The sequence below is a fragment of the Agelaius phoeniceus genome, chromosome 2 (assembly GCF_051311805.1).
Source record: "Agelaius phoeniceus isolate bAgePho1 chromosome 2, bAgePho1.hap1, whole genome shotgun sequence".
NCBI lineage: Eukaryota > Metazoa > Chordata > Aves > Passeriformes > Icteridae > Agelaius > Agelaius phoeniceus.
Genome location: NC_135266.1, coordinates 76566531 through 76581923, shown reverse-complemented (window position 1 = coordinate 76581923; position 15393 = coordinate 76566531). Strand labels below are relative to the sequence as shown.

General features: G+C 40.8%; 1 protein-coding gene across 4 annotated transcripts in view; it reads right to left on the bottom strand.

The window, feature by feature from the left end:
• PDGFD (platelet derived growth factor D) overlaps positions 1-15393 on the bottom strand; it is a 138471-nt gene that overhangs the window by 54140 nt on the left and 68938 nt on the right. For 2 of the 4 annotated variants that reach the window (XM_077173953.1, XM_077173952.1), the window contains exons 2-3: positions 4287-4473; positions 113-293 (exon numbers count right to left, since the gene is read on the bottom strand). In XM_077173953.1, coding sequence (XP_077030068.1) covers positions 113-293; positions 4287-4473 — 368 coding nt within the window. Of the gene's footprint in view, positions 1-112; positions 294-4286; positions 4492-15393 lie in introns of all 4 variants that reach the window. The other 2 variants (XM_054628140.2, XM_077173951.1) reach the window with 1 other exon arrangement.

The following is a 15393-nucleotide window of genomic DNA, read 5'->3' as shown; positions in this document are numbered from 1 at the left end:
GTTTTAATCCCATATTTAGCTACACTATCTAGCCTTCAAGAACTGATGGTCTTACCCCTATTACCTTCAAGAATAAGCTGTCTCTTACCCCTATTACCCCTAGAAGACTTACCACTAGAGAGTAACATATCTTGAATCCAGGTTTAGCCACAAAGTAGTCATCAGATTTGAAGGTTATCTTTATGTGATTTGTCCTCGATGTTATTCTTGGAGGCACTTCCTTGTGTCCACACCACCGTCCTCGAATAACTGTGCTGGTCTCTGACACATCTTCCACTTCCACAAAGTCATACCTGAAAAAGAGTATGAATAATTAGTTTCTGTTGAGTCTGGTTACAGAAGGTGCTTGCAAATTGACAGGAGCACAGCTGGAGATACAAAGACATCTGTCCCCTGTTCTCCACTCCAAAACATCTGACTAAATATTACAAATGGTGGACAAGTCTGTGCACCACTAAATACACTAAGCTGCAAGCTACTGCCTGAGTGCTCAAATGACTGATTTCTGTGCTCCTGGAACATGACAGTATTTGCTACCACATTAAAACAGCAAGAAGAAGCACTTGCATGTGCTTAGTATACAGTAAGCATACACATTGCGTTTCATGTGGTGGGTAAATAATTTAGAGACCTGATAAAATATTATTTAAGGCAAGCTGCCCAACCTGAGCAGCTGCAAGCACTTGTGCACTTTGTGGTGGTCACCCAACTCCCTGCAGCAGCAGCAGCAGCAGCAGCAGCCACAGGCGCCGGCTCTGTTGGTCAGAGGGCTAGAGAGGGGCAGCCATTGTGCCAGGAGCAAAGGGAGGTGCTGGAGGGACACAGGGCAGCGCATGATACTGAAAGGTGCTTTTTTAGGGCCTTCCTTGTAGGTGGCACATTGCTCCTGTAGCTGGTTTGGAAAGATTTATGTCCAGCTTTCAAGCAGGAAAGCATGCTGCTGCTCTGTGTACTGCAGTGGGGAGTTTATGTGCATGCTGTCACCAGGGAAAATGCAATAGCACATCTTGTTCTGTGAAAAGTCACATCTTGGCCAGGCACCCCTGCCACAGCAGTGGTTCCTGAGCCCAAAGAGGGCACTGCCAGGAGCAGAAGGCACCAAACCCCAGGGATGAAGGGACACAGTGGCAGCACTCACTGCTCCAGTCTGTGCATTTGCCTGCTTGGGTATAAATGACCATATAAATAAATACATAAATGTGTACAGTTATCGAGCTGGAGAATAAAGGGGACAGAGAATGAAGTTCTGCTTTTACTAAATCTATGACAAAATATCTCTCAATATCTTTGGAGGCAGAATTAGGCCCCACACATTGCTGCCAGTGAGGCAAAGGTGATGACAAGAGGGGCAGCTTGAGTGCCATCCTCACAGTACAGTTAAGCCTTAAAACCCTGGAGGTCTTTACCAGGAATGTTTTCTATTATCAAAACATCTGCTCCCTCCAAAGAAGGAGTTCAGGACTGTTGAGTGATTCTTCCTAGCAATGCACTGCTTCCCACCCCCAAGTCTGTGAGCCAAGCACCCTCCTCCCTGCCCAATTGTGGGAGCTGAATAGCTCTGTAAATAACAGACCTGCTTTTCTTTTTCTGCTGAGAGCCCATGAGATAAAAACCACAAGTACTATGTGGTTTGAGAATATCAGCTCTGCTGCTTTTATATTCACCAACGCCAAATTGCACAGAACAGAAAATAACAGATCCACCGTGACCACTTAAATCTGCCCAAACTCTGCTGAAATATTCTTTTTTTGAAGCACACCAAAATTTAGTTCCAGGTAGAGGTAAACTTGTCTCAATCTCCCTCCACCACTCCAAGCTCCCACTCCCTGGTGGCAATGGATGTGGTACCCAGCAGAGCTCCCAAGGATCACCCTGGCCCCCTGGGAAACACGGAATTGTGAATGTCTATTCCAACAAAAGGGGTTGTGGTGCCCAACAGGAGATAACCTTGTAAGCTTTGGTGAAAGCTGTCCTGACTGGCCTCCCCACTTTTGGAGGCCAGAAGCCAGATAAAGCAGAAAAAACCAGGGAAAATCCATGGACTTTCAAGGATTATATCTGCTTTCCACAGCAGAGGCTTTGCTGCAACGATCATAGAAGTAGGTGTATTCTCAGTTGCTTCTGTGCATCCAAGGAGGCTGGGTAATTTAATTGCTTTTCAGAATAATTTCTTATCAAGTGCCTGTGGAAATGCTAACAGCACTTTTTGAACATTCTGTAAGACCTTGAATATTTCCTCTCCTTCTTCAGAAGCTCTGAAGAAATATAGCTCTGCTAAAATATACCTTTTCATTCCTCAGCCTGAATGAATTTCAATCAGGTCAGTCTTAATAGTATGCAAATTACAATAATTAGCATTAATAAAAAATTGAAAGAAAACACTGGGAAGTTTCTGGAGAAAAAAGCTTAAGGTCAAAAGCAAACACAAAAGCAAGGTAAGGTGCAGAGGTCCTGAATTACTTGTCCAGTATGCCTTCAAACATATGCTTAGCTCTTGGCATTTATTTCAATTAAAACAGCCCTGGCTGTCTCTCTAAAGCAGCACTGCAGGGATTGTCAGGGACTGAAGCTGCAGAAGGGATCTAGTTTTGAAAAATATATTGAGCATTAGCAAAACATCCAACTGCATACAGTATTTAAGAGACTTAAAGCCATCACAATCTGTCTGACCAAAAATTTCCTCACTCTGGAAGTAATACTACCCAAACAAAGGTCTTCCAGAAACTCTAGGGAAAGTTTTACTGTGGAAAAGGATATGATATTTCTCCAGCACTATGGATGATGGAAGGTCTTTGCTTTTCTCTGCATTCTAAATTAGCTGCTCTGGAAAAAGCAAGCAGACTGTCTTCCAAGATGCGCTCCAAGCACATAATGCCAGTAACAGCTTGACTTTCCCTTACTGTGCCACCACCTTCAACGGCTTTTGACAGACAATACTTCATCTTTTTTTCCACAGTAAATTAGCCCTCTGTTTCAAAGTTGCAATGCTTTAAGGTCAGCCACAGTTTATCCACTATGTAAATATTAACAGGCCGCTTCTGTGTGCATTAGGCTCTGAATCTGGGAAAGCATTTGGGGTACTGGGAGGTTACTGTTGTTACCAACTCTGATGCTGATCTTGGACCAACATCACCAGAGCAGACCTGCCAAGGAGCAGGAAAGGAGAGCCAATTTTAGGCTGCATTCTTTTACTGCTGCATGGAAAACAAACCTGCGGGAACGGTTCCCTCTATCAGTAATGCAGAAAATTTAACAAAGAAAAATAAGGAAAAAAATCCATCCTGTAAAATGCCTGCAGAGATGCCAAGCCCTACAAACACAAATTAATTGACAAAGATAAGATAAGAAGAGGCTGGGTGTGCAGGAACACTAACAACCAAGTTCTGTGCATAGATAAGGTGTAAGTAACAACATGATCACACAGAGTTGGAGGCTGAGACTTGAGCATTTCAAGTAAGCAGCATCACAGCAATCTGCCTTTTGGAGGGCATGGGAATCCTGAGCCTGTTTTCTCTCACAGAAAAGAGAGCTGAATAAAATAAATATAAACACATGGATTTATACTGTTTTACTGAATGCTGGCAAGATTCACCTCTGTACTTTAATAATGCAAAACAGTTTATCCACCTAGGTTAACCAGTCAGATCAGCTGAGCTTAAGGTCACTTCTGCTTAAAAGGGGAACCAAAACAACTGGGATATGGTAGGGCAGGCTTTATCAGATTTACAGATACATCAGCATGCATCAGTATACTGATATTTGTGGACCTACATTTGAAATTTTTAAAAGGAATTGTACCAGTGAAGAATAAAAATAAAGTTAAGCAAGTAATTTGAACATAATTCTATTTTTCAATACATTTTTATCTGTCCCTCACAACCCAATATAAATGCTTACCTATTCACTCAAACCTTCTAGAGCCCTCCACCTACTGAAAAAGATGTTTCTTGCCTGGCTGAAATGCGACAGAGGTGATAGAGGACAAAATCCTATTAAAGTAGTACCTATGTTGTTAGATAGCGGGATTTGAGCATACAAGTACCTTGTGCTTAAAACGTTATAGAAGGACTAAAACCTGACAAAACTGCTTTGGGTCCAGGACAGCTCAGTTTATTTATGAACTCAAAGTCCAATTTCAGCTGTGAGGGCCCCTTAAAGGTCTGTCCTCCTGGCAAGGACATCCTAGACCCATCCAGAGATGCCCTGATTTTGCTTTGCAGTCTCATGCCAGTGAGCTCAAAGGTGGTCCCTAGGAAGTGCTTTGCAAACTTTCACTTGGCACTCACCTGCAGATCTCATTTTCGGGTTCCTCCAGCCCAAACTGATTATCAAAAGCCAGCTGGATCCTGGTGCTCTCTGGGGAGTGGAGGCGCCACGTCAGCAGGAGGTTCCTGGGGTAGCTGCTGGGGAAGCGAGGACTGTGGATGCAGCCGTTCCCTGCCACGCTGATGGTCTCCTCCTTTCGGTACAAGTCTGTGAGGTGATTGCTCTCTGTTAGTAGTCACAACTTGTAGAAATTAGTATGTTGTTCCAGTTACAGGAAGGCAAAAAACACAACAGTTTATAACACAGCACAATTATTATTAGCATTTCAAGTCTATAAAAGTCTAGGAGCAGATATTATTAAATGGGAAGTACACTGTATTTTCTCTTAATTCAATCCCATATTAAACAGTAAGAAAAACAGAGCTCAAGTATATAGACTCTTTATTTTACAAGAAATGTACAATTATTTTTCTACATTTATATTGATTATATAAGTTCATTCTCACCACTTTGGTTTTAAAACAGAATTAAACTTTAATAAAAGCTTGAGAACAATGAAGTAAGAAAGACTGAAATGAAAAATGTAAATAGTCCTGCTTCCCAAATTCTGTGCTCTGGGGAGCAATGCCCTCTGAACAAAAGCAGCAATGAAGGACTGCAGAAAAGTGAGTATGGGTGAATTTAAATTTCTTTACTGTGCTTAAGTATTTCCTCCCAGAAACATGTGTAAGGTCGTGTTTTGATTTTATTTATATGTTTTGAACCATTTTCTGCCTATGGTCTGTTTACTCAAACAGTTACTCCATGCTTATACCAATGTAAATGAGGCCAGATCCTATCCCATCAACCATCTTACTCAGTAACTTCAAGACAAATAGCCAGTCTTCACTTAATTAAAATTCCACAATTTTTGCCTGAGCAAATATTCAATTGTTCATAAAGTTTACTTTTACCAAGGTAAAACCTCTGCTGCTGTAAATCCATGGCTCCAAGGATTACAGGAACTTTGTCAAGACCCAGATCTCTAAAAGCCAAAATGTCTTCTCAGTTGCACCACACACTTCCACTGCCCAGCTGTTTCTGATACTGGAATTTGGGTCAATTTTCATCAAAGAACTGCAAACAACCATTCTTCTGTGCATGGACAACTTTAGCATGGGGAGATTTTGAGGATCAGAAGACTCCAAGGCAACATTCAGATGACAGCAGGTTTCAGTTCCCAGTCAAAACATGCACCCCTGAGCCTCCCCACACGTGGGACAGCTACCTGTGTTCCTTCCCCACATGATGTATGGGGATCTACATGAATTTGGACACTTGTTTTCATGTAAACACCCAGGCTCTGGTGTCTTTATCTTAAACTGAACATCACTCCACTCAGCTGAATGCCACACCAACCTCCAGTTCCACTGCAAGCAATAGAAATAGAAAACTGTTTTCTTCTCCTGAATCTGGCTACTGAGGAAGAACAAATGGGGGAAAATATCTCCACCAGGCCACTCTGTGAACGCTGGAAATACAAAACCAAAGCAACCAGCCACAGCTATCTGTCACACACACTAATCTAAGTCTTCACTTTTAAAATAAAATCTAATGTGTGACCGAATTTTTCTAAGATCTTTATATGAAATAAATATACTTGTTTTATAAATGCTCATTGAAACCAGGAATCCAGACAAACGGTACAAACTTCTTGATTAGTGCATCTATTTTTCAGGTTGCTTTTCACTGGTTCCTGGCTGTAAATACCTCCCTGCATGCAGCTGTAAACAAAGCACGACTGTCTAACCATTCATTGTACTCTTCTGACAGCACAGTAATTCTAGCTTCCAAACAACCTGAAACTCAGAAGAAAAAAGTCTATGTTTCTTATAAAACTATCTCTACAGACCTAACTGTGACATCTTTCTAAGATGCTTTCACACTCTAAGCCACCCTTTCTAGGCAAACACAGCCCTAGTTCAAAAAGTGCAGAACTATTCAGTTTTGTTTTGTTCTGCTTTAACCAAACAATTTGCTTTGGAAAAGTGCCAATTTGGTGAAAATAAAGACCCCCCACCTATTAGTTTTGTTGCGATTTTCATCAGGGACATCTATGCTGAAGTCTGTTTTTTATTTGCTTTTATTCTAAAAAAAGGACAAAAAAGACATCTGTGGGGTTTTTTTCCCCTGATCTGGAATGAAACAAAATGTCCAGCCAACACTACTGAGCTCTTACTGAAATCCTGAGGACCTCTGAACTCTGAAAACACCCAATACACTAAGAGGACACTATTTCACAGGACTTTATCCAAAACGTACAAGAAAAGGGATAAAAATAAACCAGACTTGATGATAACAAATCTAGTGAAAAACAACCATTCCCTAAGTTGGAACAAAAGTTACTGCAGTAAAACATGGCAAAACTCATCCTGTGCCTGAGAGTCCATTACTCTTCTTTCTTGAACAGCAAACTATTGTCATTTTCCCTCTGTCACCATGCACTTCACTGTGTGGTTCAATCTGGTTCATGATTCTGAGGAAAAGGTTCCCTTTTCCTGGACATTCCTAGTGCAGGCTTTACTCTCGTGTCATCAGCTGCTGAAATTAAAGAGTTCTGGGGACAGTATCTCTGAAATGTGCTCATACATTTACCCCCAAACAAAACATCTGTGCACACAGCACACCAACTGAGAATGAGTACTATTTTCTCTCTTGTACATCAAGCAGAGGGTCTGTCACAGCTTTTCATTTACATTAAACTCTGAATCATGCAGACTACAGTGCTCTGCCTGCAAGGCAGTCACACCTGACCAAGACCAGTACTGAAATGTCACGGCTGGCACAGCTCTGCAGCATCCAAGTAGTACAGGTACATGAAGCAATAGAGCTGCACGTGTTATGAAGCTTATAAATCAAAGCACAGTGACTTGTTATTTCCACCATGGTAAACGTGGCAATTATAAAATCATTGTAGAGGAAAGGCTGGAGAGAAGCATGGGGAGAAAATTCTCACTATAGTAAAATAAGGGATATTCAAATATTCCACTCTGAGGAAAAGCCCTTTCCGTAATGGAATAAAGTATGTTTGATAAGAATGGCCATAAATACTGTTTCTATAGCCCACATGGGATGAAATCTCAAGCTATTCAGAGCCCTCATGTGATGCTGGAGCAGACTCTTCAGGAGCTCTGAAACAGCCTGATTTCCTCTCACCCTCCTCACCATGCACTAAATTACGATCTGAAGTGGTGTAGCCAGCACTGTAATCAAACACCACAGAATTTTCTAAGGTGATTTTCATTAGGATTTCACAGATAGAACACAGTCAACACAGAGTTGCTCCCAGGAGGTTGGCTCCTCATGAATCATCAAGCATCTGGGAAACAGCTTGAGGAGATGTGAGCAACTCTCGTACCTTTTGTATCAACAAATCTATGAGACTAAAATAAGACCTTTCCAAGCAGACAAGCACTGTCCTCATCAGATACACTGGGGGAGCTCATGGAAATCACACATTCACCAAGGGAAAAGTTGGGATAAAAACCACTTAATAAAAGGCATAGGCAAAGGAAAAGACAGTGCGTCTTTCAAGGCACTGAACTGTCCCATGTTGTAACACAACACAATGCGGCACCACACCGTGTCCTGGATGTCACATTCTAACTGTATTCCATAATGCTTTATGGGAGCAAATAAAACACAACAGTGCATAATGCACTGCCTGTCACATTTACTAAAAAGCATACAAAGTCATTTCACAATGAATAAAAGCAGGTGCTAAGTCATAAGGCAAAAAGGCCATTTAGGCCATAAACAAAAGGAGGATATTTGAGATTGCAGAAGCCACAAACACATCCTTGCACTGGGGGAGAAAAACTATCTCATAAGGAAGATGAATGGGAAGGAATCTGGAAGACATCCTTTTTGGTGAGGCAATTCCCTGTAGAGAGTCTGAGCTGATTGTGAAGCAGCTTGCTCTGTATTTTATTAATCTGAACTAATCTCTCCTTTTTTTTTCCCCTCTTAATTCTTTCGCAACCACTAAGTTTAAATATGGCATACATGATGGTCCAGCTGTCCAAATTAGAGGAGCTTCCTTTTAAATGCTCAAGGCAACTGCATTTTCCAAAGTAGTTTGCCTTCCTCCCCTGCAAGGAGTGCATCTGAGTGTCAGAGAGGGAACTGGGATGTACAGTTCAATATTCAGGAAAATGTGCTTGTCTCAAGACAGGCCTCACCATGCATGCCCAGTGCATCCAATGTTTCCCTTTCCCAGTGATGCCATGCTGCAGGAGCAGAAGAATCAGAAAGATGAATTTCATCCTGTGTTTTCTCTGGATGCCTGCACTTCCTTGTGAGCTTTAGCAACATATCAACACTTTGCTCTTAAAGCTACTCCTCCTAGTCACGACATGCCTATTACTATAGACAGAAATCTGCTTGTATCATCACCATCATTCAACAGGCAATGATGTCCTTCACTAAAACAATGGTAATAATAATTTAAAAAATCCCAACCAACCTAAAAGGCAATTTCTAACTGATAATAGCTAATCTGACATCTGTTCTGTAATATATCCAACAAGGAGAGTCTGTAAGTGTCAATTCCTTTAGAAAGAAGAATTGAGAAAATGACCTTGTCTAAGGACCTAACCAACAATATGGAATACTTAGCTCCACCCTTCTAAGGTTTCTGAATTTCAACACTTCCCACATTTCCTAAGGTGTTGTTTTGTTTCTAAGTTTTCTTCTGTCTTTCTTCCCCTTGGGTAAGTTGGCCAACCAACTTTGATACAGCAGTAAAGGCTGAAAAAATACCATATTCTGAATGTATTATGACAAGAAATACACCCTCTGAAATGCCATGGAGTGCAACCTCATGAGCTCATCCCTCTGGTACAGCTGAGGAGAGAGTTTCTGAGAACCATGGTGAAGTTCGTTTTATTACTTATGAAAGTATTTGTTATTTCAGGAAAGGACCTTGGGATTTTGCACATGGGGGTTTTCCAGATATAACTCTCCTCCCCCACTGCTGCTGTCTTAAAAAAAAAATAAATACAGCAGTCAGGGTTTTGCCACCAGTTTTTAAACAAATGAGATAACCTTCAGGGAGAATAATAGCTCTTCAGCTCCTCCAGTTGAAAATTAGCCTGATCTAAATAGCTGAATCCACAGAGAAAGAACAGTAAAACACTTCTGAATCCAGACCACAAATCAGCCCATCTCAGGGACAGGAATGTCAAGCGAGTTGTATTTATGGTAGCCTGCTTAGGCAGTCACTGGCTTTTTTTTACTCCCCACCCTCCTGCAATAAGCAGAAACTTTGCTATCCATAAGGTTCAGTGTAAATCAAATTAAAAGATGACACAGTTCATTGTAAAAATAGTGTATGCCATAGCTGGTCACAAATTGTTAGGAAGATGTAAAACTGTAAGATCATTTTTCTTGTTAAAAAAAAGAGGGTTTTTTGGATTTGCTTTTTTATTTTTTGTGGGTTTGTTTGTTTAAATGGATGTAAACAATAAACTGAATCCTAGACAGTGAACACAACATCACACTTCTACTTTCTAATGCAGAATATAATCCTATATGATAGTACCAGTCCTAGACATCTCTGTCCTTTTAATGACAGAGGCCTAACTCACGTAAGTCAGCTCTGCTCCCATCACTATTCACCAGCACTTCTCCAAGAAGGCAAACCAAAGGAGGGAAAGGATTGGGATGGTCAGTGATAAAACATGTATAGCACACTCCCAACCAGCTAAAAGATCCAAATTGTCTCTTATAGAGGCACTAAACTGAGAAACAGCCAATCCGGTATAAGGACGTGTATGTAGGAGCACATTAAGGCAGTGGATCCATCCAAAACATCACTTCAAGTTGCTTTCAGCTTTATACAACTTCAATAACCCTATTTATTTCAAGAACACAACAAACCCATAGTCAAGCTCATGCTTAAGGAGTTTGCTGGATCAAGACCCAGAAAAAGAGAACACTATTTTAACAACACCTAACATCTTACTTACCACCCAGTAAATGAGCAATTAAAAAGTGAACCTAAATCCCACAGGAGTTGATGAAAGACTATCAACTTGGTTGGTTTGCCACTGGACTTCAAAGAAGAAGCTCCAGGTACCTGCTCCTTCTCTTATTAACAGGCCTCTTCTTTTTATCAGGAGCATGAAAGATACTCCAAGCAACATCACAGTTCAAATCTAAAGCACGACCTGTTCTATCACAGAGGTAATATCAAAAGATGCTCTGTGCATGTTCAGCTAAATTCAGACCTGAGCTGTGTGCAGATCTTTGCCAGAAGAATATATCCATAGAGGATTTATAAAAGAAACAAAATTGAGCTTTAGTTGAAAGAAATAAAATTAGTCAGGGCACAACACCAGTACAGAAGGTATCAAAGAATGAAAACACTCCAGACATCTAAAATTCAATTCAGAGCTATCATCCATTTGGTAACAGAAGGATTAGTGGTCTGCCCGTGGTTCTGTGCAGAGCAACCCCACTAGTCCTGGTGGTACACAATCAGTGGTTGAACATGACCTCAGCAAAGACCACTTATGAGAATAGTAAATGAGCAATTGATAAGGAAGTCCAGGCACATAATTCAAAGAGACAGCCTGTCTCTATGCTTCTCACTGTAATAAGCATAGTTTTATTTGCATTTAATAATAGTATTTTCCCTGTGAAATGGTCACCACCATAATTGCATTTTGCATACAGAACTGAAAAAATAGTCCTGAAATGAAGAGCAGACAGGACTGCATTTTGGTGGGGTGAAGGCTCTCCTTTTGTCTGCTGCAGTGAGGGCCTTGCTCAGACTTCCACAGATGAATGCTGAGAAAACAACTCCTTAATTATGTTTACAAAGACACCAAACTAAGAGCAGTTTGCTTTTAGCAGTGACTTGTATTACTTGCTTTTATTTGACTTCTTGATAGAGATTTTCTTCTACACAAAAGAACATCCTGAATGTGTTATAGAAAAGCAAAAGTGTCTTTAGAAAAGTAACATATGTTAGGCAAACATATAAAACACTTTGTTAACTGCTAGCTCTTTCCTGATGGGTGGTAGTGTTGCAATGCACCTCTGCTGGACTCTTAAACCAACAGCAAACTGAAGGTTTGCATATTTATATATTTTTTTCTTTGGGATTTCATAAGTATGAAAGAAGAAAATGTGTGTATCAAGAATGTGTAGCTCTAATAATGTGCAGTAAGACTAATGCATATATCCTCATGATTGTGAGCATAAAAACACATAAAACCTTGAGAAACAGTGAGAAAAAAAATACAGAAGGAAATGGTTCTCCTGGTGCTGCAAAGAGCTTAAGGGAAACATGATAACGGAAGCAGATGTTTGCAGTGAGTGCCAACATCTTTCTAAGAAGGCTGGTACATAAAACTTGTGTAGTGCCTTGGAGAAGATGGTGCCATTAGAGACACAATTGCTATTAAACACAAATACAAACACTGGACATCGGCTCATAATGTTTTGCAAAGAAAAAGCAAACTGTGAACTTAGACACTCTGAATTTTCCTGTTTAGGCAATGGCTTCAAGAAACTAGACCTTTATGGGAAGCTTCCTTAAATTCTCCTGAAAATATATTTTCATATATACACAAAAATATATTCCTTTTCCATTTTCCCATTTTCTCTTTATTATTTTTCACTTTTTTACAACCAAACAAAGACTTTTTGCCTTGTAAATCTGGCATAGCTCAAGTCTTAAAAGAGAATCTGTTTTAAAATACTGTTTTAGAAACTCTTTCACTCAAGCACTTCTGTGTCTGAACAAGACATGGAATTTTTTTACAGAAAAAAAAATGCTGATAAAAGGAAAAAGAAAATCCCATCAAAAGGGGAAAGTCTTCTCATGTTGAACATATTGTAGCAGATACATAAGCAATTACAGAGTGGAGGTCACATGTTGGGACATTGAGCAGTAAAAGGAGATGTGTTCCACAAGACAAATCAAGGCAATTTTCTCTTGCGATGTGATGTTTCCTTACCCTCTGTGTCAGCATTGAAGATCTAAAATCTCTGAAAGGGAGTGAGAGGTCACTTCTTATAATGGAAACTCTGGCAAAAGAATTCTAACAGACATCCTTTCCTTGGACTCCATTTGCCATGGGCATGTTTTTTTGTCTCTTAGAGTCCACACACCAACCAACTGCACAAATATAAAAGCTTGTGAGGATACTTCAGTCCCTTTAAGGCAGGTGCTCTAAATACCTAATACCATAAAGTTACCTTAATCTTTTTTAAAAAGGCAGATCTCAATTCATTAAAGTATGATTGTTAGTAGTCTGTTCCTATTTGTAGAGTAGCCTCACAGCTAAAAAATGAAGTCCATTCTCAAAATCAGGACACAGCTAATCTCCTCCAAGGAAACAGAAGCCTGTGTTGTGATTCTTCTACTTGCTCAAGAAAATTCAGACCACTTCTGTCTCCTCTCAAGGGACAGATAGGTTCTGGATATTGCTTAAAGATGGCTTGTCCATTTTCCAAGGAATGGATAGAGGTAAAATGCAGGAAAAATTCTTGGCGCAAGGACTAGGACTCAAGATTAAGCCAAAAATTAAAGACCCAGCAGCTTTTCTACTTTCTACTCCAAGGCACTGTCATCAGTCTCTGACAGTTCAGACCAGAGCAGAGCACACCACAGCCTCTTTTTGCCCCCATGTCTCAGTTTTCTTCTGCTGAACACCACAGCACTGGTGCAAGGAGAGCAGAAGACATTGAGATCTTTTCCTGGAATGAAGGCAGAACACAACCAGGGCCACCGGGGTGGCGTTACATCATTTAGATAAAACCCATGTTGAGAAACAAAATTCCCAGTCCGGAAAGTAATTTAAGTCATGCATTCTGAAAGTACTGAAAACTTGAAGTGCGGGGGATCTTTCCTGTAAGTGCTTAGGATTTTCTCTGGAGGTCTGGCATCAGAATGCTGCAGAGCTGTCATGTGGATAGATACTGCAATTCAACCAAGTTTCCAGGCACATAAAATTCTTGGCTGTGGCTTTCTTTTATTGTTATGATCCTGCACCAAAGGATCATCTAGACATTTCCTTAGTCCTTCACCTAGGAACAAAACTACGTGTGGTGGAGTGCAGGAGAGCTCATTCACTGCCAATATTTAGGGACAAGTGGCTGGGAAGATGATACTGGTGTGTATCAGCATAGCCCACAAGCTCAGGAGCTGCTGTACCACGGGCAGCAACCATCTATCTTACCAGTACAGACACATCCTGACCACCATAAGCCAAAACCAAAACTGGAAAAAGAGCTATCTCCAAAGGTTTGATTTACACACCTCAGCATCCCAAGCCCTTTCTGGAAAAACAGCTGTTTGGCTCATTACCAAGAGGAAGTTATTGGAAACATTCTTTCTAGGCTGTATAGGGGGATGTTGATGGAAAAAAAGGAAGAGCCTAACTTACTCTTAGGTTTGTTATGTTAGAGGCACAACAGATCCTATGTGAGCAGATGAAAGCACGCTGAAACCTGTGTGGAGGCAATGATAACCAGAACTTTGCTAAGACTCCACGGGGAGCAGACATTATGTATCTTTACGCTCTGAGCAGGGCTGAGTATACCATTGGCAAATCAGGATGTAATTAAATAATCCTTCACTTTCATAGACCTTCAATGAACTCTCACTTTTAAACAGAAAGCTGGAGTCCCCTGTGCAGTTGCACTGGAGACAAAGCCAAACTTCAAAGTCATCTTTGACTGTGGATTCAGTGAAATGTTTGACTAAAAGAAGAATTCAGTGGTTACAATGAAAAATTCAGCCAGCTTTGGCTACAGATCTCACCAGCAGGAACACAAAGGGACACATTTCACTCCTCCAGCTTTCAGAAGACACATGAGATTACTTCAGAGTAACCAGCAGACACCATCAGCACCCCCTCACATTAAAGCTTCCAGAGAGACATGGTGAACCAACCAAACCCAGTTTGCCCCCACCTAGCTGAAAGCATAATACTGAGGAGAAATGCCTTCAGATAGCACGGCAGAGGATTTAAGGGAGCAATCTCAGGTTTTGCTTTACACTTCCTGATGTAGATTGCACAGCAAAAAAGAAGAAATGCACACAGTGGTGGTATGCATGTGTCTGCAAAACAGGCAGGACTTGGATGCTTGGCTGAGGCATGACCCAGAATAGGTCCCTGAGAGCCTGTGAAACCCAAGAGATCAACACCAAGCCACCGAGGCTTGCAGCCTGCAGGTGAGAAGGTCTAGCCTCCATCTGTTTTAGAAGGGGAGGTCAAGGGGGACTATTTCACTCCTGTGTCACCCCAGTTCCATGCTGATAGTGATGCTGCACATCTGGGTGAACACCATGTGCTGAGGTCCTGTCCGTTCAGAGGGCACAGCTGCGTGCTGACTATTAAACACAGCTCCGAGCAGCTGTTTGGCAAAGAGGAGCCAGATAAGAGGCTTATGTAAGGGAGATAAAAAGGGTGAGAAAGTCCAGTAAATACAGTACTCTCACATCATTTCATTAACACCCTGTATCAGAGCTATTGAAGGGAGACAGGGACATATTGCACCATTTCCTGCAAAAACTGTTTTCCACACTAATGCTTGAAATGCATAAGGATACCTTGGCACTCTTTGGACTACCCAAACAAATGGCTTCTACTCAATTGGCTTTGCATATTTTTTTGGCATCTAGAATTACAGTCCAGTAAGACAAAAAAAACATCTGTACTTATAACAGCAATGGAATATACTATGTGAGAAAAATTTTTTCGTTCATGTGTTTGACACAAGAAAGAAAAATAATTAATCTTGGAAGAACAAATATGAAAGCTGGATTAATGACAAATTTGGTGTCAAAACTGTATTTTTCTGATATCTATTTATTGGCAAGAATTCCAGAGACCACTCTTTTTCTTGTTTGAACTTCCAACCTGTTTCATTTATTTGTCCTTCCTTAGTTTATCTCAGTCTTTTCTATGGAAGCCATGGAAGAAAAGGATGAAATTTTAAACCTTTCTTGATTTAGAGACTTCAGAAGTCCTACTTTACAGCAGACACTCTAGATAACATAGCAGCAACCATTTTTGGATTCCCTGGGGTGAAATGTTCTGGGTCTTTTTATAGTTTAGACTGTAAATAAGA